This window comes from Cardiocondyla obscurior, linkage group LG23 (assembly GCF_019399895.1).
Source record: "Cardiocondyla obscurior isolate alpha-2009 linkage group LG23, Cobs3.1, whole genome shotgun sequence".
NCBI lineage: Eukaryota > Metazoa > Arthropoda > Insecta > Hymenoptera > Formicidae > Cardiocondyla > Cardiocondyla obscurior.
Genome location: NC_091886.1, coordinates 2,192,924 through 2,218,736, shown reverse-complemented (window position 1 = coordinate 2,218,736; position 25,813 = coordinate 2,192,924). Strand labels below are relative to the sequence as shown.

At 33.6% G+C, this 25,813-nt stretch overlaps 1 protein-coding gene across 12 annotated transcripts in view; it reads right to left on the bottom strand.

Moving 5' to 3' along the window:
• Positions 1-25,813, bottom strand: part of Bent (projectin protein bent) — a 76,833-nt gene that overhangs the window by 42,604 nt on the left and 8,416 nt on the right. The window contains exons 4-65 of one of the 12 annotated variants that reach the window (XM_070671513.1): positions 23,860-24,022; positions 23,594-23,735; positions 20,926-21,061; positions 20,435-20,638; positions 19,546-19,847; positions 18,786-19,003; positions 18,300-18,705; positions 17,902-18,074; positions 17,602-17,772; positions 17,391-17,470; positions 17,112-17,277; positions 16,612-16,755; positions 16,118-16,264; positions 15,777-15,827; positions 15,381-15,398; positions 14,641-14,688; positions 14,461-14,505; positions 14,340-14,378; positions 14,190-14,255; positions 14,032-14,088; positions 13,860-13,907; positions 13,580-13,648; positions 12,899-12,949; positions 12,766-12,822; positions 12,640-12,696; positions 12,505-12,561; positions 12,316-12,372; positions 12,153-12,212; positions 11,909-12,061; positions 11,760-11,810; positions 11,527-11,667; positions 11,399-11,449; positions 10,831-11,313; positions 10,674-10,730; positions 10,543-10,596; positions 10,343-10,462; positions 10,184-10,240; positions 9,976-10,047; positions 9,837-9,893; positions 9,319-9,375; positions 9,192-9,248; positions 9,063-9,113; positions 8,905-8,979; positions 8,663-8,716; positions 8,528-8,572; positions 8,377-8,430; positions 7,992-8,051; positions 7,574-7,627; positions 7,388-7,420; positions 7,091-7,129; positions 6,927-6,956; positions 6,779-6,817; positions 6,636-6,674; positions 6,502-6,540; positions 6,207-6,251; positions 6,027-6,068; positions 5,877-5,921; positions 5,423-5,572; positions 4,592-4,777; positions 4,346-4,360; positions 3,037-3,216; positions 1,123-1,167 (exon numbers count right to left, since the gene is read on the bottom strand). In XM_070671513.1, coding sequence (XP_070527614.1) covers positions 1,123-1,167; positions 3,037-3,216; positions 4,346-4,360; positions 4,592-4,777; positions 5,423-5,572; positions 5,877-5,921; positions 6,027-6,068; positions 6,207-6,251; positions 6,502-6,540; positions 6,636-6,674; positions 6,779-6,817; positions 6,927-6,956; positions 7,091-7,129; positions 7,388-7,420; positions 7,574-7,627; positions 7,992-8,051; positions 8,377-8,430; positions 8,528-8,572; positions 8,663-8,716; positions 8,905-8,979; positions 9,063-9,113; positions 9,192-9,248; positions 9,319-9,375; positions 9,837-9,893; positions 9,976-10,047; positions 10,184-10,240; positions 10,343-10,462; positions 10,543-10,596; positions 10,674-10,730; positions 10,831-11,313; positions 11,399-11,449; positions 11,527-11,667; positions 11,760-11,810; positions 11,909-12,061; positions 12,153-12,212; positions 12,316-12,372; positions 12,505-12,561; positions 12,640-12,696; positions 12,766-12,822; positions 12,899-12,949; positions 13,580-13,648; positions 13,860-13,907; positions 14,032-14,088; positions 14,190-14,255; positions 14,340-14,378; positions 14,461-14,505; positions 14,641-14,688; positions 15,381-15,398; positions 15,777-15,827; positions 16,118-16,264; positions 16,612-16,755; positions 17,112-17,277; positions 17,391-17,470; positions 17,602-17,772; positions 17,902-18,074; positions 18,300-18,705; positions 18,786-19,003; positions 19,546-19,847; positions 20,435-20,638; positions 20,926-21,061; positions 23,594-23,735; positions 23,860-24,022 — 5,962 coding nt within the window. The remainder of the gene's footprint in view (positions 1-1,122; positions 1,168-3,036; positions 3,217-4,345; positions 4,361-4,591; positions 4,778-5,422; positions 5,573-5,876; positions 5,922-6,026; positions 6,069-6,206; positions 6,252-6,501; positions 6,541-6,635; positions 6,675-6,778; positions 6,818-6,926; positions 6,957-7,090; positions 7,130-7,387; positions 7,421-7,573; positions 7,628-7,991; positions 8,052-8,376; positions 8,431-8,527; positions 8,573-8,662; positions 8,717-8,904; positions 8,980-9,062; positions 9,114-9,191; positions 9,249-9,318; positions 9,376-9,836; positions 9,894-9,975; positions 10,048-10,183; positions 10,241-10,342; positions 10,463-10,542; positions 10,597-10,673; positions 10,731-10,830; positions 11,314-11,398; positions 11,450-11,526; positions 11,668-11,759; positions 11,811-11,908; positions 12,062-12,152; positions 12,213-12,315; positions 12,373-12,504; positions 12,562-12,639; positions 12,697-12,765; positions 12,823-12,898; positions 12,950-13,579; positions 13,649-13,859; positions 13,908-14,031; positions 14,089-14,189; positions 14,256-14,339; positions 14,379-14,460; positions 14,506-14,640; positions 14,689-15,380; positions 15,399-15,776; positions 15,828-16,117; positions 16,265-16,611; positions 16,756-17,111; positions 17,278-17,390; positions 17,471-17,601; positions 17,773-17,901; positions 18,075-18,299; positions 18,706-18,785; positions 19,004-19,545; positions 19,848-20,434; positions 20,639-20,925; positions 21,062-23,593; positions 23,736-23,859; positions 24,023-25,813) is intronic. The other 11 variants (XM_070671514.1, XM_070671515.1, XM_070671516.1 and 8 more) reach the window with 11 other exon arrangements.

Here is a 25,813-nt window from a genome sequence, read left to right as displayed (position 1 = left end):
AAATAATTTAAATTTGATAGACATAAATGAGGTAACAAGTGTTTTACGCGGGCAACAAGATCGCTTGATTGTTAAACATAATTCACACATTTTGTCTCACTCGGCTCGGCACATTTATTAGCACCGATGACTGCCTGCCTACGGCGGCAAAATGCTTGCCAAGATCACTCGGTGATCTATCGAGTGAAGATGTAATCTAGAAAAGATTCGAAACCTTGTATGCGAGTGATTAACTGAAGATCCGACGCACACACGGACAAGCCCCAGCTTCCTTTACTCTTTTTTTATTTCGCATTATAAATTAATGTTATTTTTTATTATTAATATTATCATTAAGTATGCATAGATTCGGTTGCAACAGATCCGTGCCAGATGCAAAGATGCATTTGTTGTTTACTCGTTGATCAAATCTTCGATCATGTACGTCGAAACACGAAAGAGTTTCGCAAATATTTTCTATATTAATAAATCAACAGATATGAAATTTAAAAGGAAAGAAGTTAAAATAAATATATATTTTTTTCAAAATGAAAAATGCCGAAACCCTCTTGTGTAAAAGTTTGCCCGCCATCGTCGGAAATCTAACTATATTCCCGATAATGTAAAGTTTATCTATTATTAATCGAGTGTAGATCAAACCATTCTTGTCAAAGTGTGCGCAATTAAATTCGAGACGATGCGTATAGATTTCGTGCATCGTGTGCTATAAAGTACGATCACAGTGAGTAAAATAGTAGTAACGAGCAGGCAAGCTCGAGCAAAGAGAATCGACTGCAATTGTTCACTCGCTATCGTTAACAAAGTCACATTAAAATTGTAAGGAAAATCAGAAAGTAAAATATTAAATTTTTACAAAAGATTATTTATAAAAAAAATCTCACGTTTAACTTTTATACATTTTTATATACATTTTAATAGTCTCTCCTTTTTGGCGAACTTAAATGATTAAATTGATTCTCTTTGCGCGATGCTTCGGTGAGTGTGTACGAAAGAGTGTGTGAGAAAAGTAAGTAGAATAAAAATGCATTTGGTAGTCGAGTAAGGTTGCAGACGAGACATTCGCTTCTGCGCTTTTTTTTTTCTTTTTTTCTCTTTTTTTTTTTTTTCAGCGATTAATCTCACCTTGCGCTCGTCCACCACCTCGCCGGGACGAAGCTTCCTATGCTCCTATGGACCAAATTTCTATTAACCACTACTGCGAGGTAAAGGTGGCTGTATGTGCACGTGTGTATTTGTGTTTGGGTGTACATCACAATATACATATGATGCTGCAACATGTCTATGTCACATAACATGACCATTTCGATTATAAGCCGACGTTTATCCTACCATCTCGTTGGACATATCGAAACACATTCCCCGCTTTATCTTTATCTTGAAACCGAACCAAGTCTCGAGGTATTGACTAAAATTAATTACATCAACGACAAGTTGTGCACCTGCTTAATTTTAGTAACTTTAATTAATGATTTTCTGCTATTTTTATGCTTTAAAGTGTCCCTAGACATAAGCAATTCAGCTAAAAATATTTATTAAGGTTGTAATTTTAATTATAATTTCGAACGATTATTTCAAAGTAAATATGTGATTGCGCGCTTCCACGGAGAATGTTTTCGATTGTTCCACTCTCAGATGAGGTAATACCACATGACCGACAATCATCCGTGTTTCTTCGACGATCTTCTTGGAAAGAAAACGTCCGTTTATAGTTCTTCAAGTTCTTGCTTTTCACAAGTCGAGATTCACCGATCTCGGACGTTCTTGATATATTACACATCGCAAATTATTTTCTAATATCTTTTTCTTACTGAGAGCAATGCCCTCGCTGACGAAGAGAGACAAGTGGACTCTATTGTTTCTCGCAAAAAGGGAAACGGGAGAAGGAAATAAATATGCTTCAGAAGCTGATCAACTCTGGATCTTTCACTGATAAGGGAATTTTAGCTCTAAATCTCACGCTTTGACATTAACAATAAACGCGACATGCGTCACTCGACGAGTTTGTCGTCGGGGATACATGGCGCGTATCTATATCACGAATACGACCACTAAAGATCATCACTGGACTTACACTATAAAACTCAAAAAAAAAAGCTACAAAAAATTTCAGGGCCAACCAGCAATAGCCAGTCATCTACCTACTTGTTCATCGAGTGTTTTACGCGATTCGTTAATCGTCTACCTAATGGGACTTGTACTTTGCACTCTAAAATATATTTAGCACAACGTAGAACTGCAGAGCAGGAAGCTTCTCACGGTTTACAAAATTAATTTTTTTAAATATATAAAATTATTAATATTAAAATATTTATAATTATTTGCATATATGCATTTGATATTTCTTATTTTATTTCTTCCTATAATATTAATTTAATTAGAAAATATTATGTAAAAAAGTAACCTTTTCGAAATACATCTCGTGAATATATATTCAAGAGTACAAAATTTAGCGTGTCACCCACTTTGCTTTATTAATATGCAGTATAATAATGATAAAAAAAAATTCTCCAATTACGTAAAAGATGTCAGATATCCGATAAGCTTCTTAATGAGGACCTTAATATTGATTTGTGATTTAATATTCTATTAAAATAGATCCCGACATAATCATTTATTTCTGCATTTTGAAACTAATTGGAACAATGTCTGGCGATTTGACAAAATTCTTCCAATAAATTAACAATAATTCGTTTCCTTGGACATCGGCGAAAGCTCCTACAAAGCAAACTGGGTGATCTCACGAGTTGAGTAGGAATGCAACAACGTTTAAAGCTTGTAACAATTTATTTGAGTAATAGTTTAATAATCAAATTAAAATGCATATTTAAATTCTACTTGCAAGTGCTCCAATTTTAAAAAGCTTGTGAGTGAATGTTATAAACTGAAATTTTTGAAAACTTAATGTGCGATCTAGAAAAATTAAATCAGAATATTTGAATCTATCACTATTTTGCATCTCTGTTGCATTTCTTAACTCAGTCCTCTACAAGGTAGTCTATATACTTTAACGATCACACAGTACATTCCGTAACATACCTCGTCACTGATGATCAAGCTGGGCCTACGACCCAATTCTTCGGGGGGTATGAGCGAACCACGTCGACTGCTGGTACCGCTTCCTGGTGCTAAAGAGCCTTTCCTGCTGCCGACCGGTGTCACGTCCTTGATAACTTCGATTTTAGGCGTCTCCGGCGCTTTAATCTCCGGTAACTTCGGCTGATAATCGATAAAAAAATTTATCAAAATTAATATCGTTTAATATTCTTCTTCATGATTAACAGAAAAAAGTGTTTCATCAGTAATAAGTAATTTTTTAGAGAGGCTAGTATAAATTAATTTTTTTTAAATATATGTTTATTTAATTTAAAAAAAAAATGAAATTGGATAGCATCACAGTTGCGTTCAATTATTTCAATTTAATTCACAAATGCACCTATATAGAGAAGCACCAGTAGAGATAGACTTAAACGAATATCGCGGTAACTTTACCGAAATACTGAAATACGAGTTCAAGGGTTAATCGTGTTAACACGGTGATTTAATGTGATCGCGTACGTAGGGCGATTACGACTGACCCTGCGATACGAATGCGAGCTGCTATTGGGTTGTTCGTAATAAGGCTGAAAATAGCAATCAACATTTTCTCCATCCTCGTTCACGGCGACGACGACGGCGGCGAAGACGAGAAACCGATTTCAGGGGGATGATATACGAGCATTTATTCGCCAAAATAGTTCTGTCGCAGTCGCGACGTAGCACAGGAGGCATTCATCGCTTGCCAAAGCGAGATTAGGACCGGTTGATTATTACCCCTTTCCGTTTTTCCCCCTGACCCTCCCCCTGTCCAGTCGCAACGCGTTAATTGTGATTGTGCAGGTGGTAAGATATTTATGGCGCGGGGGCATTGCGTTTTCGAGAAAAACAGAAAGCTATGAGGTCAGTTTTCGTAGCTTTTCGTAGCCGAAAAACTATAGTTTCGAAAGAGATCGCGCCGAAATTATTATTAATCATATTGTCATACATAGGTGTGTGTATATATATGTCGTTTTTATTTGCATCAGTGCACGGAATATTCGATAACGTCATATTTTTAGACGTGCGACTCTTGAAAAGTTTACCGTCCTTCCAAGCTCAAAACGAATGATGTTGGTTTGCACCTCAGCTATAATTAAACTGTCCGTAAATCGGGCGTAAAAATTAATTATCCTGAACCGCATATCGCGAAACTCGATCAAAACGTCCTCGAGCGTCGTCGCGGTTGCGAAATTCACAGGATTCCTCGCGAGTTTGGCAATTTAGCAAAATCATATTTTATCTTCGTTATTAATAAGTAACAATTGCTCACCTTAGAATCGAATTTCTGCAACGGCAACATGAAAACAAAAAATATATAATTAGTTAGATATTATTAAAAGTTACATTATCTTAAATTAAATTAAAAAAAAAAACAACTGTTTTCACAAATCATTGATCGTAAAATATTTTTTTCCAATATGACTGCTGTTTCTTAAATTAATACTTATATATTTCTAATTATTTTGATATAATAATATATTATGAAAAATTGTTTAAAGATTTACTGATTTCTTACCTGCGTGGCCGGTCTGTCGAACTTCGTCTTATCACGAGGAACATGCTCAGCAAATTCGAATTCCCGAGGCTTCTCCAAGACAGGTCTTTCGTAATCTGGAATCTCTGGAAGCTCGTAACTCGCTTCCTTCGCTCCCTTCGCTGCCTTCGTCTTCTTTGCGTCAGCCTTTTCTCCCTTCTCAGTTTTCTGTACAACAAACGATTAACGATATAAAATCAAAGAGATCTACAAAGATAAAGACCGTTATATAATGCAGACATGGAGCTGGTTTAATCCCTGTACAGATCGCCAGTAGCAAGAAAGAATGAGTGTTGCGATAAACTTGTCATTATGAACAGAGCATAGAAAGATATGTAAAGACAGAAAAAAATACATATACAAATTTTTTTTTTTTCTTTTAAGAGAGATCTCTTAGCATTGCATTAACGTCGTTATTAACATTAACAGATTAAGTGTAAATTACAGAAGAGTTAGAACACATTTAGAAGAGAGAAAGATGCGTAGAATTGTGCGTAGAATTTAAAATATACCGGAATATGCGAATATATACATATGCAATATATACATCTAGAGAATATACATAGACAGAAAGAGAGAATATAAGATTAAAAAAAAAAGTTGGATTAATTTCATTTGTATTAAAGACATAAAGTAAAAAGTTTTTTTAAAAGACACGTAGAAGTGATGCGCACAAATAGATTTCGGCTCTGTTTAATAATGCAAAATTAGAAGACTGCTGAAAATTGAAGTTTAGAAAGAAACACAGAAGAGCCGCAAGACATAGAGATTGCGCAGCCAATTTTTCGCGACGATTCCCTTCAGCGGGGCTACCTTAAGATCCACCCTGCCATTTTCAGCCTGCTGAGGCTGTTTTGCATCCTTTGTAACTGGTTTAAGCTGAATCCCCTGAAAGCTTTCGGTTTTTACTTCCTGTTTCGGCGGTAAACGGGATTTCGGTTTGGTCTCAGTGGCACCCTTCGGCTGTATTAATACATCGTTGTTAGGAAAAAAAAACCTTCATGTAGGATATCGATACGTTCGCTCCGCGGTATATCAAAATCATAAGAAGCAAGAAAACGCACAAAACGCTAATCTAATAATACTAGCATTAATAATTTCGTAATTTTAAATCAAATCCTACAGCAATAAAATATTCAATTAAACGTCTATGTAATACTAATTTCTACCAGCTAATTGCGTTATTACTTTTACGTCTAATAAGAACGATATATTGAAAGCTACTTTAAACGATTATAGATAGACGTGACAAGAAAAATAAAATTACCTTAAGCTCGACTTTCTCTTGAGTTTTCTTTTCCTCTTCTTGTTGCTGTAACAAATAAAAGTTTGATATGAGACATATTAATTTTTTTTCTTCTCTGCAAAATGTTTTTTTTTTATTTGTAGAAAGGATAATCTGAAATGTTTCTTTTACCTTGACGGATTTTAGACTCTTTCTAGTAATCTCTTCCTCCTTCTGAAAATTAAAACATAAGGACTCAATAATTTGATTTTATTATAAAGTGTAAACCCTGTTTCAAATGACGTTTATATAAGTGTAAATGTTAAATTAATTTTATACATATCGTGTATGTGTATATTTTGTCAAGTATACCTTAGGTTCTGGTTTAGGCGTAAGTTTCTTTGTAGGTTCCTCTTTCTACAAACAGCAAAATTTATTTTAATTTAATGTTTTACATATTGTATGAATTAATATAATTTATATTTAATTTATTAATTTTTAAGTATTTAAGTGTATTGGTCATGTTAATGCTTGTAAAAGAAAGCGATTTTTTTTTAATAGCGCGCTCAATATTTTCGTTAAACTTTTGTTAAATTTATTTATGCATTTTATTAAAAGATCGAAGATAAATAGTATTAAAATAAAATTATTATTAGTATTAATGTACCTTTAATTCGTCTAGTTTAGGTTTAACTGTCGGTGTTTCCTAAAAACGTACAAGTATTTAATATTAATATTGCATTTATAAATTTTTAGTTATTTTTATATGTTTGTGGTAACTTGCGCAAGTGTTTCGTTTACCTTAGTTTCCCCTGGTTTAGCCTTAGGCTTATCTTCCACCTAAAAAATGTTTTTACGATTATAATGTTCATATGTGTATCGCATTCTATCTTTTTATCAACCAAGAGTTTATATGTATGTATTCCTGCGAGACTAAAATGTACCTTTACTTCCTCTGGTTTGGGTTTAATTTTTGATCCCTCCTAAAAGTGCGTGTATAAATTTTAGTTGGTTTTTCATACTAATAGATTGTGACGTATCGATTATTAAATTTGATAGTAAAATGTGTAATGTAAAAAATGTATCGTGTACCTTTGACTCCTCGGGTTTGGGCTTGACTTCCTAAAAGTGTACGAGTGAGTTTAATAGTGTTCTTCATTTGCTATCATTTTCATTTTATTATTACGTTTTTTTTCTGTAGTTTGTTCAAAGAAATATTGTTGCAAGACATATGTGTAGTGTACGTGTAAATATACCTTTATATCCTCTGTCTTAGGTTTGGTTTTCGGTTCCATCTAAAAACGTTTAAAATATGTTTGAATGTAAAGGAAAATGTTTTAACTTGCAGTTTTTTTTTATGTGATTAATGTAGCTGGTGCTCATTTTTTAATTAGGGCGTGATATTAGAAGAGAGCGTTTTGATGCATATTTGATGCATTATGATTTAATTATTACCGTATATGTATATTTTCAGCATTAAATGTCAGTGTTAATCGCGAGCGAAGAACATTGTTATATTTAAAATATTACAATCGTAATATTGTTTTATGTACCTTAGCTTCTGTCGGTTTAGGTTTAGTTTCCTCCTAAAATGTAACAACGATGTTTTTAAAATATACTTTTTTTTTACATTTAATATCTTATTTTATAAAATATAATATTAAAAAATTAAAATATTTTACTTTTTTTTAAGTCAAGTAAAAAAATTTGGTGTATGTGTATATTATGGTTTCGTGTACCTTCGGTGCTTCAGATTTCCCGATAGTTTTCGGTTTTGTAGTCGGTTCCTCTTTCTATAAAATATTTATTTATATATGTAACATTTATGTGTTAAAAGTATAAAAGTATAAAAATATTCACTTTAAAAAATATGTAGATTATATAAATATATTACAATTAATAAATGCAATAGAATACTTTACCATTTTATTCCATTTTAAAACAAATATAACATTAAAAAATTTCGTACATTAATAATGTTAATATTTGAAGCATTTAAAAAGTATATAGCAATTAATAACAGCAGTAATTAATAACAAATATTAAATTAGTATGCATTACAAAAATCGTATAGTTTTTACTTTCGATACAGAAATATAGAATTTATTTTCGCATTTCGAAAATAGTGATATGTATTTTTAATATGTAATTGTGTACCTGAGATTCGTCCACAGATTTAGGTTTCTTCTTCTTTGGTTTCAATAATGGTTTTTGGTCCTAAACAATATTTATAATCAACGAATATAAAATACTGCAAAGAAGTAAGAAAGACAGCAGCAAGAGGAGAAAAGAAATAATTGTCACAAAAGAAATGAGAGACAATAATGCGTTGTAAGAATGATTAAATCAACGAGAAGTAAATGCATATTTGCGAAGACACAGCAGACAGTTTCGAAGATAGAGCAGAAAAAAAATGGAGAATTGTATGCGTCGAAGATTATGTAGATATGCGAAAGGAAAGAAATGTTATCGAAGATTATGCGACCAGAAAATGAAAAGAGTCAATGATTAGCATCGACAGAAATGAAGATCACTTTTATACCTCAGGTATTTCTGTTGATTTAGTTGATGACCTACGTCTAGTAGACATCTTTTTCTACAATTGTAACGACAAAAATGTAATAAAATAATGCCATCAATTGAAAGTAAGAAGTACGTGTAATATATGTAATTTTTGTCATTTTATATTGTACCTTGGGCACTTCATCCTTGTCAAGTGTGGAATTAGTATCTTTGCTCTAAAATAAAAAATAAAATAAAAATATCATCTAAATCTATCATGTATTGTGTGCGTTCGAACGTGTGTTACTGTATATATAAGAATGTACCTTAATCTTTTTCAATTTAATCTCGCTTATTTCGCATTCAGGTACATTACTTTCCTAAAAAGATTGTAGGATAAAATTTAATTAAAAAGCTCTTTGTATTTCATCTTGTTTTTCCCGCAAACAGATAAAAAATAAAGAGAAACAATTAATGTAAGTGTTACACATATATTAAATGCAATTAATTAATAGTATAGATTTCTATGTCGATTATTAAAAATGTATAAGTATAAAAAAATGTATACCCTAATTTCTTTGAGTTTGCTTAAGTCGTCTTTAGGTTCAGACGCAAGTTTAGATGCGGATGTAGATATAATTTCCTACGAGATAAATTAAAAAAAAATTGTCATACTGAATAAATGTATAACTTTCAAATAGTTCATAAATACTTGTAAAATTATACCTTAAATTTGTCTCCGTTTGTATACGGTTCAACTTTGGAAAGTCGCGACTCCTAAAATGCATCGATAAATTATAAATACTTTGCAATTAACAAAAAAATAGAAATAAATGTTGCGCCGATCGTATGTACCTCTAACTTTCTAATAGGTTTAGGCGCGTCGTCTTCAGTTCTCGAAGCCCATATGTCCTACGATCGCGCATTATTTTATTACAATTAAATATATTTTATATAAAAAAAAAGTATAACTATCTTGTACCTCGATTTCGTCGTCAGATTCGTAAGTTTGTGGTTCAACAGTAGGTAACGAAACGTCCTAAAAAATTAAAAAATAAACAATATCGCTAATATGCGTGCGTAATATTTTTAATTAACACCCGAGTGGAAATTGACTCTCACCGTTACCTAATAATTAGCTAGCCGATTTGTGGTTTATCTCGTGGCTGTCTAGCAAAACTGTCCAGCACGTATTAAATACCAGGTAATTATTATTAGCTAATAACAAGCTAGAAAAACTAGATATCCAAACGTTTTTCGTTCGCGCTGGACAGTGACTAGACGACCGATACTAGACAGATTTTATTTTATTTTATTTTTTTAATGACAACTCTATTTTTTGTACCAAGCTAATCAGTAATTAAGAAATATATTTAATCTGCACGATCTAACCACTAGCTGCAAAAATTAGATTAACTAGATAAATTTCCACTCGAGATATTTCTTCCTAATTAATAGTTTTATTAGGTTTACACATGCATGTGTGTAATATGCGTGTACCTTATCGATTGTAATAGAATTTGATTTGTATTCGCTAGTTTTCGGTGCCCATACGTCCTAAAATAACATGCCAATTTTAAAATAAATAAAAAAAAATAGATTTTACTATTTATCTATAAAATTTTATTATTTAACTAACGTAATTGTAATGTGTGTAGTAAGTTTTGACATCTCGGTTGAGAGGAGATTTGTGTGATATGTCTGTAGCACCCTAAAATAACGGTGTATTTTATCAAGCTGTTTCACAAAGATATGCGAATGAAATGTATGCGAAAGATACGAAAATGTGTGAAATAGGATAGAGTAAAGTAAAATAAAATGTGTTACGTGTATTTGTATTTGTGTACCTCATGGTGCGAGATATGTTTGTCGTCGTGTCCTTTCGATATCGGTGCCAATTTGCCCTAAAATTTGTAACATATTTTTACTATTTTGCAAAGAAATTATAACTTTGCAACTAAATTATTTAAATTATAATTCTACATATTATCTATCTTATAGTCTACCTCGTCATCTTGTGTAGACTTAATATCACGCGGTTTTGTTCCATACGAAGGTGTTTTATCTGCTTCTGTTTGATCATCAGGCTTAGACTCACGTTTCTTAGCCTTAATTACCGATGTATCCTATAATAACGATTTTTTAAAAATTATGTCTAACATTTCATAGACTTATTTAAGTATGCGAGATGTGTCGCATAGTGTACCTCATTTATTTTACGTGGTATGTTGTCATGTTCTCGTCTTTTTGACCAAGTATCCTAAAAGCGTTAATGTAAAAATAATATGTATGTAAAAAAAAATTTAAAAAACGTGGTGTACAATGTGTAATGTGTACCTCAATTGTTTCGTCAGATAGCCGACGGGTTGGTTTATTTTTTGCTTTCGATGAATCCTAAAATAATAATTTTAGAAATAACTCACATATAAAATATGTCTTCGTAATTATTGTAAGTAAACGTGTATGTGTAGCGAAAATGTATGATGTGTCGTACCTCGATTTTTTCGTCAGGTTTGTGTAAATATTTTTTATGAGCAGGTGTATCCTGTGGACGAGTACTATCTTTTAATTCGATGTCAGAGTTTTGTGTTTTAGGCACGGGTGTATCACGTTGAGATGTCTTAATTTTTACAACTTCATCGGGTTTGTGCGATGGTGTTTTAGCTGCGGGTGTATCACTTTGAGATGTCTTAATTTTTACAACCTCATCGGGTTTGTGCAATGGTGTTTTAGCTGCGGATGTATCACTTTGAGATGTCTTAATTTTTACAACCTCATCGGGTTTGTGCGATGGTGTTTTAGCTGCGGGTGTATCACGTCGAAGTACCTTATCTTTTGGTATTTCATCGGGCTTGTGCGATTGCATTTTAATTGCAGATGTATCATACAAAAGTGTTTTATCTTTTGCAGTATCGTCCGATTTACGCGGCGGTACTTTACTAGACGTGTCACGTAATTCTTTCTCTTTCGGAGTATCCTAAAATGTCACATTATAAATTGTACAATTTGTTTTTAATTCAAACCATTCGCGAGTAATTAATAATTTTAATTTTTACGCATACTTTATCATGCTTCTTAGAATCGGTATCGCGTTCTTTATTCGCCCAAATGTCCTAAAAAGATTAATATATTGAAAAAAAATATTTATGCTTCTTCGCTTACGCTTACGCGATAATAAAATATCCTATACCTCAATCTCTTCGTTTGATTTTTGTGGACGTATTTTGTACGTCGGTGGATCGCGAAGAAGTGTTTTATCTGTCGGAGGTTCATCTGATTTGTGCGAAGCTTTACTCGTGTCGCGCGAATATGTTTTCTTTTTCGGAACATCCTAAAATAATATATTCCAAATTTTGTATTTCTTTTTTTTAAAGAGGCTCGATAATTAATTACGAATAATATCCATAAAATAAATTTGCATACTTTGTCACGATTTTCCAGATCGCTATCATATTCTTTACTTGCCCAAATATCCTAAAGAGATTAAACGATTAAAAAAATGTGCTTTTTAATAACGCAATTTAAAAATTCGTGCCTAGCCAGCTACAATAAATATATTTTACATTCAATACCTCGATCTCTTCATCGGATTCCTGCGAGTGTGTCTTATGTGCGGCTGTATCGTGTGGTGATATTTTATCTTTCGGTTTGTTGCTGTCCGATGTTTTACGCGAGTGTGTATCTGGTGGTGTTTTAAATTTACGTGTCTTATCTGACGACGTGTCCTAAAAAAAAATAAAAAAATATTACGCCCTAAGTATCATGTTTCTTTCCTTTTAATTAAAATGTCTACTTTTACGTAGCATATTCGCATACTCTATAATACGGCGCAGATTCGTTATCACGTTCTCCCGGATTATGAATACTCCAAGCGTCCTAAAATTAATATCATGTCGATAAAATACGTATCGTACGAAAGACGTTCAATTGCCGTTGTACATATGTAACTGGCGTGTATGTAACACAGCTTTTGGTATACCTCAAGTTCATCGTCCGAATCGCGCAAGCGGGACTTAATTACAGCTTGAGATGCCATCTAGAATATTAATTTTTTTTTATATAATCTCGTTATATATGTGTAACCACAAATACTATAAAAATGTTTTTTACTATTTTCAGGAAGGCAACATTTTTTTTTTATACATAATATACGCACAAAAATATGTACCTTCGGCTTATGATCGGTTTCACGCACCGACGAAGTTACGCTGGACTTCGTGGTTTCCTATAACGTTTCAAGTTTTATCACGTGTAATACGAATTTAACGCAACGCATAATTGCAGCAGTAAACGCGTTACGTACCTCGTAATTTCTTACTGATTTACTATCGCGCCTTATCGGCTTAAACGACGAAAAGTCCTAAAATTAAATGTAATGTGTAACGCCAGTCTAACGAATAAATGTATCATTGACAGTAATGATGTGTACCTGAAGTTCTTCGTCGGGTTTGTGTGAGTGTGGCTTGGTCATCGCTGTAAGTGTTTTCTAAAAGAAATTTTTATTTCGTTACGAAGTGTAATAAAAAAAAAAAAAATAATACAATTAAAATGTATGCGTGTACCTCGTCTTCAATCGCTCGCGGAACAGTTCTTAGCCTGAATGCGGGTATATCCTGCAATAACGCGAGATAAAATGTTCCCGCACGATTTTTCTTGTGCGCGAAATTTAACGCGATCTTAACAAAGTTCTCAACCTTTGACGTAAAGTGTATCGCGCGGAATAAAAATATTTTATACATCCTATTATTTCTGTATTACTTTTAAATTCTTATTAATTACAAAACTTCACAAGTAACATGTAAACGTAAATTTCTTTTTTTTTTTTACAACTATTTGCACATTGAAAGCTTTAAAAATAAAATTTCTTGGCAAATTATTTTTTAAAACTACCTACTTGTGACAAGACGAAAGATTATACAAGGTGTCTAATTTCCTACCCAGTTTTCAGAAGCAACATATCGTTTGAGACACCTTGTACAATTTGCATTAACACAAGCTGGTTTAGCAAACATCGACACTACATCAAACTATTAATTAATAAGACACAATAATTTATTTCTATAAAGTAAAAATTCCTTCTCTTTTATGGCGAATTTCATCATAGAAGGCAAGAACTCGTTTATGTTAATACTTACTATATTCTTTAAAAAATTCTAACTAATAATAATTAATTAATCGATAATAAAATATGTTGTTAGCACATTGCACAGACGATTAAAAGATAACGATATATTTTTTCTTACCTTTTCAGTCGTTTTTTTCTTTTCTATGACAGAAGATCGTCTGCTTTCTACTTTGACTTCTTCTTCGGTCTGAAACATATAAAATATAATAAGATAAAAACTTAATTGACGTATATTATTTAATCTGTAAATCTTAATACTTTTTTAACAAGATAATCATAATTTATTATATTGTAGTCGAAAAATATTAATTCTTTTTTAGTGTAAAATTGTATAAAATTGTTTGTAATTGTTTTCGGCAATGTTGTCGTGTAAAATATATGTATATGTATATGTGTACCTTTTGTATAGAAAGACGTCGTGGTGTCGTGGTACCATCGTCCATTATCTATACAATGATAGCAGAATAAATCGCATTAATATACATTTTAAATAATATTCTTAATGGCACAGAATAAGCTTTTTAAAGCAACAGTCTTAAACAAAATTTAATATTATAATATTTTACAAACCTTTTCTTCAGTCTTAATAATCGAGCTGCGACGGCTCTCTGCTTTAAGTTCTTCCACCTAAAACACATAAATTTATGCATAAAATTAACTCTTTTTTTTTTTTTATTTAACACTCTTTTTCTATTAACACAAAAATGTAAAATACAATTAATAATTACCCTCGTGACTGATTCTTTACGACCTGCCACAGTTTTTTCGGGCTTAGGTGTGGTTTCTCGAGATATCTGTATGTGAATAACAATGTTAAATAATACAATAGAAATAGTAATCAATGTTAATATATGAAAAAAAGGGCGAATTATGCATACCTCCTTTGATTCAGGTTCTTTTTTCTTTAAAACTTTTTTCTGAAAAAAAATTAATAAATTTCAAAGATGAAACAATAGATTTTTCAAAGATAAAATAATCTTACAGAATAATGACGCTTACCTTTTCTTCTTCTTTCTTATCTTCGACTTTCTCGGCAGATTTCTTCTATAAATTAAGAAAAAATATTTAATAGAATTTGATCCAATTAATCGCAACTAGATTATTCATTGTATAATTTTAATTATAATATTTAATAAGAACTATATCTAATTTAATAACATCTACATCTGATAATCTTACCTTAATAGATTTTCTTTCTTCAACATTATTCACGATTTCTTCATCTTTCTATTTACATAAAAAAAAAAAAATATTAATAAAAATGTCTTTTTTAATTTAACTTGAAACATACGTTAACGGAATAAATGCAAGTTAAAATAATATCTATTTTTAATTAAGTATTTAACTAATATTTTTGGTATTTATTCTTCTTGCAAAACTTTTCACACACAAATACACACGATATAAAGCACACTAAAAACTCATGCAATAGAGAAATAAGTTCTGAAGCAGGATTGGATAAATTGAAAAGAACCAGTTGCTAGGATGTAGGAAAGAAATATGAAATTTAATAAATTGTTTGTGGAAAATTTGCGTTTCTTGAATAAAAAGCAATAAGCATTAAAGATATTGCTTAAGCATTTTAAGAAGCGCACAAGATCGTTCGAAGAAACTTTACGGATAATCCGAAATTACGTAGATGCTGCGGAAAATAAAATATTAAGTTAATATGGCACTAATATTACTTGCATAAAAGCAATTTTGCGGCTGCAAAATAAAATCTCATATCAAAAGAAAATTTAATGCAGTATCCTATTAATTATAAATTATTTGCTTAGCAGGTGCTTAGTAGATTGATCAAAATATTTCGCTAAAGCCTTAAATTCCAGAGCACAGTGGTATTTGTTCGAGCGGATAAAAAATTACTTATCGAGTATATTACATTACCGAAATTCGACTATCCGATATTATATGCTCACCTGTAAGATCTCCATTTTCTGAAACAGAATACATCACAACGTAAATTTTAACAAAGATTTCTATATTAAATTTAATATTAATTTTTTTTATAAATCGAATCAGTATTCACATTTATATAATTTATCAATTATATACTATTTACTAAGAATCTAATAAGCCTCTAAGCATATACTGGAAAACACTGTGCACATATAAATCTCAAAATAAAGGAATAGCACAAATGATAAAGAAGAGAAATGCAAATAAAAATAACAAGAACAAAGAATACGATAAACGAAAGCACAAGGGAGTAATTATTATCACAAGTGACGTGTTCTGATCATGGTGTATACCGTTTTCTATTACAAGAAATTGTATCTTTAAAAAATTAAAAAGAAATATTTGTATCTCCGTACCTTCTCAATCTTTGGTTTGTCGATACCGTTCGGTTTCAAATCGGGCTTATCCTTAAAAATAACAAGAAAAAAAAAATTTATCTCAAACAAATATAATTTTTGTAACTTGCAAAAGAAGTCAAAATAGGAAGTCTAATTAGAAAATATTAATTAGTTAATAAGAATAAAAAAATAATAAAATAAATATTTTATTTTATAAGTTAAAGAAAGAAGATTACTTCTTATATTATTATAAAAATATATTTAATATACATCTATTATAGATTAATAAATTATTATATATTAATATAGTGAATTTGATGTATTAATTTCGATATGTTTGTATATGTGTGTGTGTGTACCTCGACGCGAGAAATGATTTCAGAGTCTGAATCTTCGAGAATGGCTTCAGTGCTGATAATGCTGGACTCAATTACACTCACCACTTCCTCTTCTTCCTCAAATTCTTCAGGTTCCTCATCGTCATCGCTCCATACTGAACTTATTACCTTATGTATATACATAATTTTTCAACAATATGTTAAATGTCGCGTCGAGGATTTAAAAGATCGATCGTTTTATGCAAATTGTATGTATAGTAGTTCTTAATATAAATTATTCACTATTTAATATTAATTTACATCTTCTCCAATTTTTTTTAAACAATTATAGAGATTCAGAAATATACTTTAATAAATTCTGCAAAACGACAAATCTTTTTGTATCTGTATCAAGCTGTATGAGACAGAGTATTTTGTTAATCACAAGAGACGTAACAATAGAAGTAAAGGGGCAATAAAAAAACAATTTAAAAATTAATTAAAATGTTAGTTAATTTTTTTTTATTTAGGATTACCTTCTTCTCCTCTTCTTTCTTTTCATCGACCTTTTTCTCCACCTTCTTCTCTTCCTTCTTTTCTTCTTCTTTCTTTTCCTCTTTCTTTTCTACCTTCTTTTTTTTCTTCTCCTCTTCCTCGTCTTTTTTCTTTTCCTCTTTCTTCTGTAATTTAATTAGGGGATTGCATGCAACATCAAGAAACATGTTTCTTATTTACGACATTCGAATTTATCGAGGAACGGTAATTTAATCACGTTAGATATTTGTACTTAATCAACATGCTAATTTTTCAACAGAAAGAATTGATAAATTTATAATTATTAGGAATACGTTGTATTAAGAAAGGGAATGACAAATGCAACCGCTTATCTGAATTCAGCATGCTAAATTTTTATGGAAGTGTAAATTTGTGGCGATATGTCGACATATAAATTTACACAAATACAGAAACGGTGATTAACAAAAGAAATATAAATAATATTCTATAATTTTGAAACATATTAAATAATGTAATTTACCTTAACGACGAGACGGGCCGACGACTCATCTTGACCGTATTCATTGCTCGCGACGACTTTGTACGTTCCCGATAATTCTGTCGATGCCGAGGTAATAGTCAATTTCATATCCAAGCCGTTGAATGAAATCATGATGTCCTTAGACGCTTTGATGACTGTCGAATCTCTGTAATCAAATTATAATTATTCAAGTCATTAAATAATCTGAAAAAAAATTTTATAATTATAAGAAAAGGCAATTAACAAGGAAATACGATTAATTTTATATCAAATACATACCTTTGCCATATGACAGTAACTTTTCGATCTTGCGTTGCGAGAGTAGCAACGAGCTCGACTGTTTTGCCTTCCTCGACAGTCTGGAAATAAAGAATTAGCGCACATTAAATTAATAGCAAAAAAAAACTTTGTCTTAACAACATTATCTTTTTATTAAGACAAATGATTAAATTATAAAGCAATACATTTGAAAATCATTAAAGGTTCTTACAATTGATTTGAGGCCGGTAACAATTTTTGGTTTTTCTCCTTGGTCTGGTATTTCAGTCACTTCCACTACTTGCGACGTAGCCTCGCCCTTTTCGTTGCGTGCAACTAATTTATAAGTGCCCTTATCTGTCGCTGACATTTGTTCGATTTCAAGTTTTACGGCAAATTCACCCTATTCGAAAAAGTCACCCGGTCAGAATTTATATTTCCATTGTTATTTTTTTAATGTCAAATATTACGATATATTTTTGTAATACCGATTTATTCTAATTATAAAATAATGTTTCGTTGTACGACTCACATCTTTGACTTGCTCAACTTGCAACTTGTGTCTACTGTCCTCTTTAACAGCCTGACTTTCTTTGAACCACGTACAATCAGGCGCGAATTGAGAAAGAACGTGACACTCGATCACTACTGTCTTTTTCTTGACAATTTTTACGACTTTCGGTTTCTCCTTAATTACAGGTATAACTAAAATTTCAAGCAAAAAAAAGGCTGATAAATCTCTTTATCTTTTTATAATTTATCGTTTAAAATTAAAAAGTAATATCAATATATTTATTAAGCAATTGCATTTCTTTCTGAAAGCTAAACGCAACCAACAATACAAAAGTAATATAATTAAATCTAAATTAATTATTTCAGTTACTTAATAATAAAATTAGTCAAATATTATTTAAACAAAGGCGGACTTACTTTCGACGTTCAACGTAAGATTGGCGTTGAGTTCACCGAGGTCGTTCTTAATGTTGCACTTGTAGAGACCGGAATCTTCCGGTCCGGGATCGTTCAGAGTTAATTTGATATAATAAATATCATCCTTCTCTTGAACGATGTTGATGGAAATCTTCGAAGATTCTTTCACCACTTTGCCAGCATGGGTCCAGACAATTTGCGGCTTCGGTTTTGCTTTCACCTTGCAGTCCATGATAACGAGCTTACCCTTATTCTGTGACTGAATCCTCGGCTTCTCCACAAACGTAGGCCCGTCTCCTTCCGGTTCCGGCTCCGCTTCGATGTTCAAGTTGAGATTTGCGTTGCTCTCGCCGTACTCGTTCTTCACATGACACCTATAAGTGCCACCGTCCGGTCCCGATGGGTCCTGTTGTCACCGACAAAAAAAAAAAATTAAATCGAATTAATTAAAATTAATTTTTTTTTTTTTTTTTAATAGAGAATTACCTTTATCTCCATGATGAGTTCATATATGTCCTCCTCAACCGTTTTGGACTTGATCGAGATCTTCGATGACTCCTTGACCACGTTGCTACCGCGAAACCACGTAACTTCTGGTTTGGGATTCGCCTTGCACTTGCACTTCATGGTGATCAACGTCCCAGTTTCATTCGGGATGATGCGAGGCTTCTCGATGAAGGACGGAGCGCATCCCGCGCCTTCTTCTGCATCTTGGAAAGATCCACGGTTAGATCTCGCCGTTGAAGGAACGTGCGTCGTTTCCGAGATTACGGAAACAGCGATTTTTCGCCGCGGTCGCGGGTCACTCACGACCAGCGACCGCGACTCCCGACGACGTTAGTCATGTTTGTTGGCAGCTCAATGAGTTATGAAGCCAATATACAGAGACGTCACGATTGGTTAGCAAAGTAGCGCGGTTACCTGTGCTTACCTGATAAAATCGACCTACCCGCTAACGATCGCGATCGTTCGTTAAAAAAAAAAAAAAGAAAATTAGAAAGAATAAAAATAAAAATGTACACTTCTACCGCGCGTTCATCGAATTCATCGTGTACGGCGGAAACGTGGGGGACCAGTCGAGGACTCGTCGCGGACGAAGTCATCAAGAGGGATCTTATCGTTTAATCGCGATCAAGCAACTGATAATTCCTTTGAAATAATTTCGTCGGCGCGTTTTAATAGCTCGGAGTGATCAATGAGAGCCATAGCCCTCTCTTACGCTTCGAAGGGGACGGAGGGGACTTGCCTTGGAAGTTGAGGGAGATGTTGGCGTTACTCTCGCCGAAGTTGTTAAAGGCGTTGCAACGGTAATTCCCACCGTCAGCCTTGGTCGGATTCGAGATCTCGAGGGTCAGCAGATACGCGTCCTTGCCGGTGGCCTTGCGTGACATCTTGACGCGTTTACTGTCGGTAATCGTTTTCTGACCCTGGTACCACGTAATGTCCGGCACCGGGTGTGCCTCCAGGATGCACTCCATGATGAGCAAATCGCCCTCCTGGCGGATCGTTGGCTTCTTCGGGAAGCGCGGCGGCTTACCGTCCGGTATTCTGCGTAAATTGACACGTCAGGCGAAAATATCGTCGGGTCGCTCGTCGATACGAACGCAGAATCTAAAGCCACTTTGCTCGACGACGTTGTTTCTCATCTGTCTGCCACGCCACGCGATATACTCGAAAAACGCGGCGCGCGATGTCCCAGAAAAAAAAATATATATTGCCGTAAAAACCGCAAGCTCTCTTTCGAACTTAAATTTTTATTTATTAAAATGTGGAGACTGTTAAAGTTTTTTTAATTTATTTTACGGTTTACGTTTTCGGTCTAAAGAGAACGTGCGGCTTTTGTACATACATATATTCGTAAATTAAATACGACATAAATTATTTATAAAAAGATAGCAAACAGTTTTATAGAAAAGAAATTTCTACCTAATAAATTAAGTGTAAAATGAATATTGCGAATACCTGAATTCATATTCTGAACGACTGTTAGTTTCTCTTATTTTTCATTTAATAAATGCACCAAAAAAAATAAAAAATAAAAAAAAGAATGTAATGCAAGCTTTTATCGTGTCGAATGCGATCAAATTGTGGCGCGACAGAATAATGTCGAGTACGGGTCGTTTTTCGATGCCTACTTGAGCCTGTCGCCACCCTCGAAGTTCAAATTAATCGTCGCCACCCCCTGGCCATGTTTGTTTTTTGCCACGGCCCTATACTCCCCCGCATCTGCCTTCGCCACATTGTCGATCCTCAGCCTCGCGAGATGGTACAGCTTCTGATCGAGTTCCAGGGACGTGTTGAACCGTCCGCCGTCTTTCACTTCCTCGGTACCGTGATACCTGCGATCGCCGTCAACGTGCCAAGTCGAAGCAACCGCCGGATAATAATTTGCGTCGCGTACCGCGCGTTAGGAAGTGCACATCGTGCGTTCGCCGACTTTGAATCGTCAAAATCGAACCATTTCATCGAAATGACTTTCTTTCGCTTCAAAGACAATTCTTCTTTTTTTAGAAAAGTAATTAATTTAATTCGATTAGCATTAATTCCTTTTTTTCTCTCTCTTTTTTTCAAGACTTAACAGCAACGGCTACTTCCTCACGCGCGTCGCGGATTATCAAGGTCTTACCACTTGACACTCGGTTTCGGATCGCCGACAAGTCGGCATTCGAAGGTGATGGTGTTACCGTCGTCGGATTGTCTAATAACCGGTCGTTCGGTGAAGGTAGGTTTAATACCGTCGTCCGGTACGGGTGCCTCGTCGCCTACGTTCGACACAAACGATCGACATGTCGAAAATTGTTGACACACACGTTTGCTTGCCTACTCAATCCTTTCGCTGCAGAAATTATTAGACTTACGACACGTATCGTCTGCCTCTACATAAAAATACTAATCTCTACTTCGACGCGTGCAAAAGTCAAGTTTAACTAAAAGTAATTTTTATTTTATTTTTATTTCTTTACCGTTTCTTTTTCTTCTATAATTTATTTAAATATACCTTGCACTAAAATAAAGGAGAAAAAAATTATATACTTTCAGCCGATTAATTACATTTCAAAAACACGAAAAATGACCCGGCAGCGAAAGGTTTAAATACGCGAAGCATTTTAAGTTCGATGCGAGATCGGGAGTCACGTATCGATTTGGCTTGAATAACCTTTAAATTTCTAGATCTCTAGACATATTATAAAAATTTCTCTATTAAATACATTAATTCGTTCGATATTCAACTATCACACGATCGATTTAATTCTCTTGGTTCTTCGTATCGTATCGTTGTACAAGTGCTGCAGCTAACGCTCGGGAATACTCATGCAAGGATCCAAAATCCTTGCCGATCGACATCTTATAAATTAGGTTGCTCTCTCTACTCTCCTTCCGTCTATTCGCAATGTTTCGCTCAGTGAATCTTAAAACTGTGCTCTCGAAATGTCACCTGCTCCATTTTTTTCCCACACGACTTTGAAGACGAACGCGGTTAAATGAACACTGCGGTTATGCGCAAGCATTTCGTCAAACGCTGTTTGCGAGTGAGTGAGTTGTGTAATATGTATACAATCGTTTTGATAATCTCGTTGCATCGATATTCATCGAAAAAATTTAATACCATTATTCCATGTTTCTTCAATAATTACGATAATTATCGTTGAGATAATAAATACCGCGAGCAAAAGAAATCGGGTGTTTTTCATGTTGTGTCGATTAAAGTACATTGTATTAATCAGTGATGTGAATATATACAAAATGACAGAGCAAAACACATAGTTTCAAACATTTTTGGTTGTACTTGTGAAAAATTTCTACCAGCGAATTAGCCAATGAGAATGACTAGTGAAGCATGTGACGAAAACGTATGTAAGTATATACAATATTAGAATCGTCGTCGTTAACTTATATACTTAATTATTTTTCAAAAATATTTCCGTACTTGCCAGATAAAAATTTACAACATTGCATGAAACCAATTTTTTTTTAATATATATGAAAATAAAATTGTAGCAAAAAATTGTATTTTATATTATAATTTTAATTAATAAGGCTTGAATTTGATTTCGTAATTAAATAAAGTAGCATTAAGTTTCGCTCATAAATGGCAATGTTAAAATTAAATTTTGAGAAGTCCGACGAGCAAGTAAGCAAGTAAGAAAATATATATCGTTAGATCTACCACCACCCAAATTTCGTAAAATATATTATAATTGCGTTTGCGTGTGCGCGAATCTATGAATTGCATTCGGATAATAAAATCCAAGTGTAAACGAAGACTCTTCATAGATACTCGCGCACAGCAAATGCGATCGTATGAATAGAGAGAAAAGATGTCATCTAAGCAACCTAACGAAGCGTCAATAATGTTTAAAAGCTAATTTTGTGATCGCATCTCGTGCAATCGGTACGGAAAAGCGTATCCGATTCACGGCGCGAGATGCGATTCGAATTAATACGTGATTGAAGCAGCAGGACACGCGTTGTTACATGTTGATTATTCTGGTCCGCTCTCTACACAATTTTTTACGGTGCAAAATTCGTGAGAGACAAACAACTAGTGTGTGTTTCTCTCGCAAAAGAAAAATGCCGTTTAGTCGATTAAGATCAAATCAACGGGCTGTATATCGTGGCTCGCGTCGAGCCGATATCGATACGTGCTCATCGCTCGACCGAGACAAACCATTAAAAAATAAAGGCTTCCGCATATAATATGTGACATTTACAGTAAAAAAAAAAGTAGAAAGACTGAAGAATGGACTGCTGATGGAGAACGGAAAAAAATTAAATAATAAACTGCGGTTAAAATTGGTGTAGAATTGACATGAAGGATACAGATAAACAGGGCAGAGAATCGAGATGAAGAAAAGAGTCAGAAATGAATAGAGAATCATCGATATACATCCCGAGAGAGAATGTGAGAGAAGAGCTAAGGAGTGGTGCCGATGATCCACTTTATTATCCGCTTCAAGACAATGCGGAAATAAATGTAAAAAAAAACAAAATGTTATTGAAAATTATTTAAAACATTTTTTAAGAAACTTTACGAAGAAATAATATAAGAAAAATTAAGGCAAAGATTTTTTTTTAAACCATACAAATTTAAAGATTTTTTAATGCCTGCTTGACATAAAAAATTAATTAAAAAAATAACTTTTTGGTCTAATAAAATTCATTATTAACAAAATTACATATCGTCGAGCGTATATTTATGAAAAAATTAAGCAGGTGAACGTTAAAGCGCATCATCGGTCAAATCTACACTTGAGTTGATGGTTATTTTTCGCAAAAAAACGTCAGATACTTACTATCGAAGTTCAGGGAAATCGTCGCGTTAGACTCGCCGAGCTCGTTCTTCGCCATGACCTTATATTTGCCAGCATCCTCGACGGTCACATTTTTTATTTCCAGAGTGGCGAAGTACGAATGGCCATCTTTGTCGACGGTCAGCTGAAATGATTCAATAATCACCGTTGTCACAAAGCTGTAATTATTTTATGAACGATCCGTCTCCCTAACATTTTTATTATATTTTAAAATTACGCGAGACAAATTATAATTAGAAATAATGAACCTTATGCCTTGGCGAATCTTTGACCATGTTCCCGCTGTGAAACCATGTGATTTTCGGCGTGGGATCGGCTGTGATGCGACACTCGAACAACAATCGTTTGCCATCGTCCTCTTGTCTAATTGCCGGCTTTTTCGCGAAAGTCGGTGCAATGCCGTCAATTTGTCTGCAAGCGCAAAATAAACGTTGCACGAGGTAAGGTCGAAAATATATTCGCGCAAATTTAATTTATCGCTTGCTAAAGCATTGATCGTCGCGTCGATTGAATTAAACCGTAGCAAATCGACGCGAAAATTTAGATATTGCGACAAAAACGTGCTAAGTATATAACGTGTCGCTAATGATATTAATTTTATTCCTGGCGCGATCGATCAATGCGTTAGCGACTCAAATAACACAAAATCACGTATGTTATTAGCAAATTGCATACTTTAAATCGCAAACACACGCAATATGATTAAAAAAAAAAACACTCGCACATGAAAATAGTAATATTTCTATTCCTGAAATAATTAAGATTTTTTTGTAAAAACGTTAAAGATGTGAAAATAAGAAATAATAATATTTCATTCCAATGTAGAAAGTGGTAATATTTCTGAACGACTTAAGCTGCTGTAAGATTTCCGCACTTTTCGCGGACTGGCGCCAGAAATAGTTTTTGTTTTGATTAGACGATGCTTCCCGACGAGAGAAGGCTCGTTCAACAGTTTATTCCGATGGCGATCCGACAGCTAACAACCACTTTAAAATCCGGTACATTGCCATTACAATTGATACTACTGTCTTTCTTGGCACCAATACTTTTGTCAAGAGTTAAATCGCTCATTCAGAAAAACCTTAATAATACTTTAACGCTTCAAACTATTTAAATGTAATTTCTAAAACAACTTATCCTTGTCAGATCTTTTATTAACATTTTTTAACACCTTTAACGTTTCCCAAAAAAAAATTTAATAATTCATAAAAATCAATTTAGTTAATTATTATCTTACTCAATAATTAGCTGTTTAAATACATCAAGCAATTTTTTTTTTATACGTTATCTATCCGAAATAAAAAGTAAAATTGGTATGGCTAATCTAGCCGTCGTCACTCTTTTAAATAAATCAACGGAATCCAACGTGTGATCCGAATTACGATCAGCAGTGTTTATTCTTGCAAATTGAGAGGCGGGACGAAGGGGCACGTGCCTAACACTCGCATCCCAAATGGACCATAAGTGCATTAGCATCGGTACGCGTTAGGGCTAAGTTTAGCGAGGAAGTAGGCTGCAGCTGTTTTCTCTCGACTTTCACTCTCATCGGTCGCAGATCGATTCGATTTTTGCAAGCTGCAAATCCACGTTTTTAGCCAGTGGTCAGAAATAAGATTCTCTCACCGAAAGGCTAAAAAAAAAAATATCTCTTCGCTCGAAGTTTCGCGGACACCGCGCAAACGTCCGTCGCGTTTTCTGATCAATTATTTTTTTCACCGTTGACCGAAATTTTTTTCCGACACGCGTCATGGAACGCGAACTGTGACACGTTTCGGGAGACGCGTGGAAGCGAAAAGGCTCGCGTTACTTTTAGAAATTCACGGGAATCACGTCTGTCGATCCGATCCGAAAATACAGCTTCGTGTCGTCGGCGACTGCGACTTGAGAGAGCCCGTCGGTCGAGAGCACTCCCGACCCAGTTTCGAATTATCTTCGAATATCATTAAAGCAGCAACGAAACGTGGGAATAAGCGCAGGAGATATACGAAAAGAGATTTAGGAACTGATAAATGCTTTCCGTCCGTGCGGATTGCACGAAGATCTCCCGATTGATTTACCAGCTGTGCTGCGACAAGGAGTCGTTGTTAAAATTAATTATTTCGAAGTAAATTATCTCGAAAGTAAAAAATAACTTTTCAAACGGCTTTAATAATTATGAAATTATTAAAAAGCAAGCTTAAGTGTTTTTCCTTTCTTTAAAAG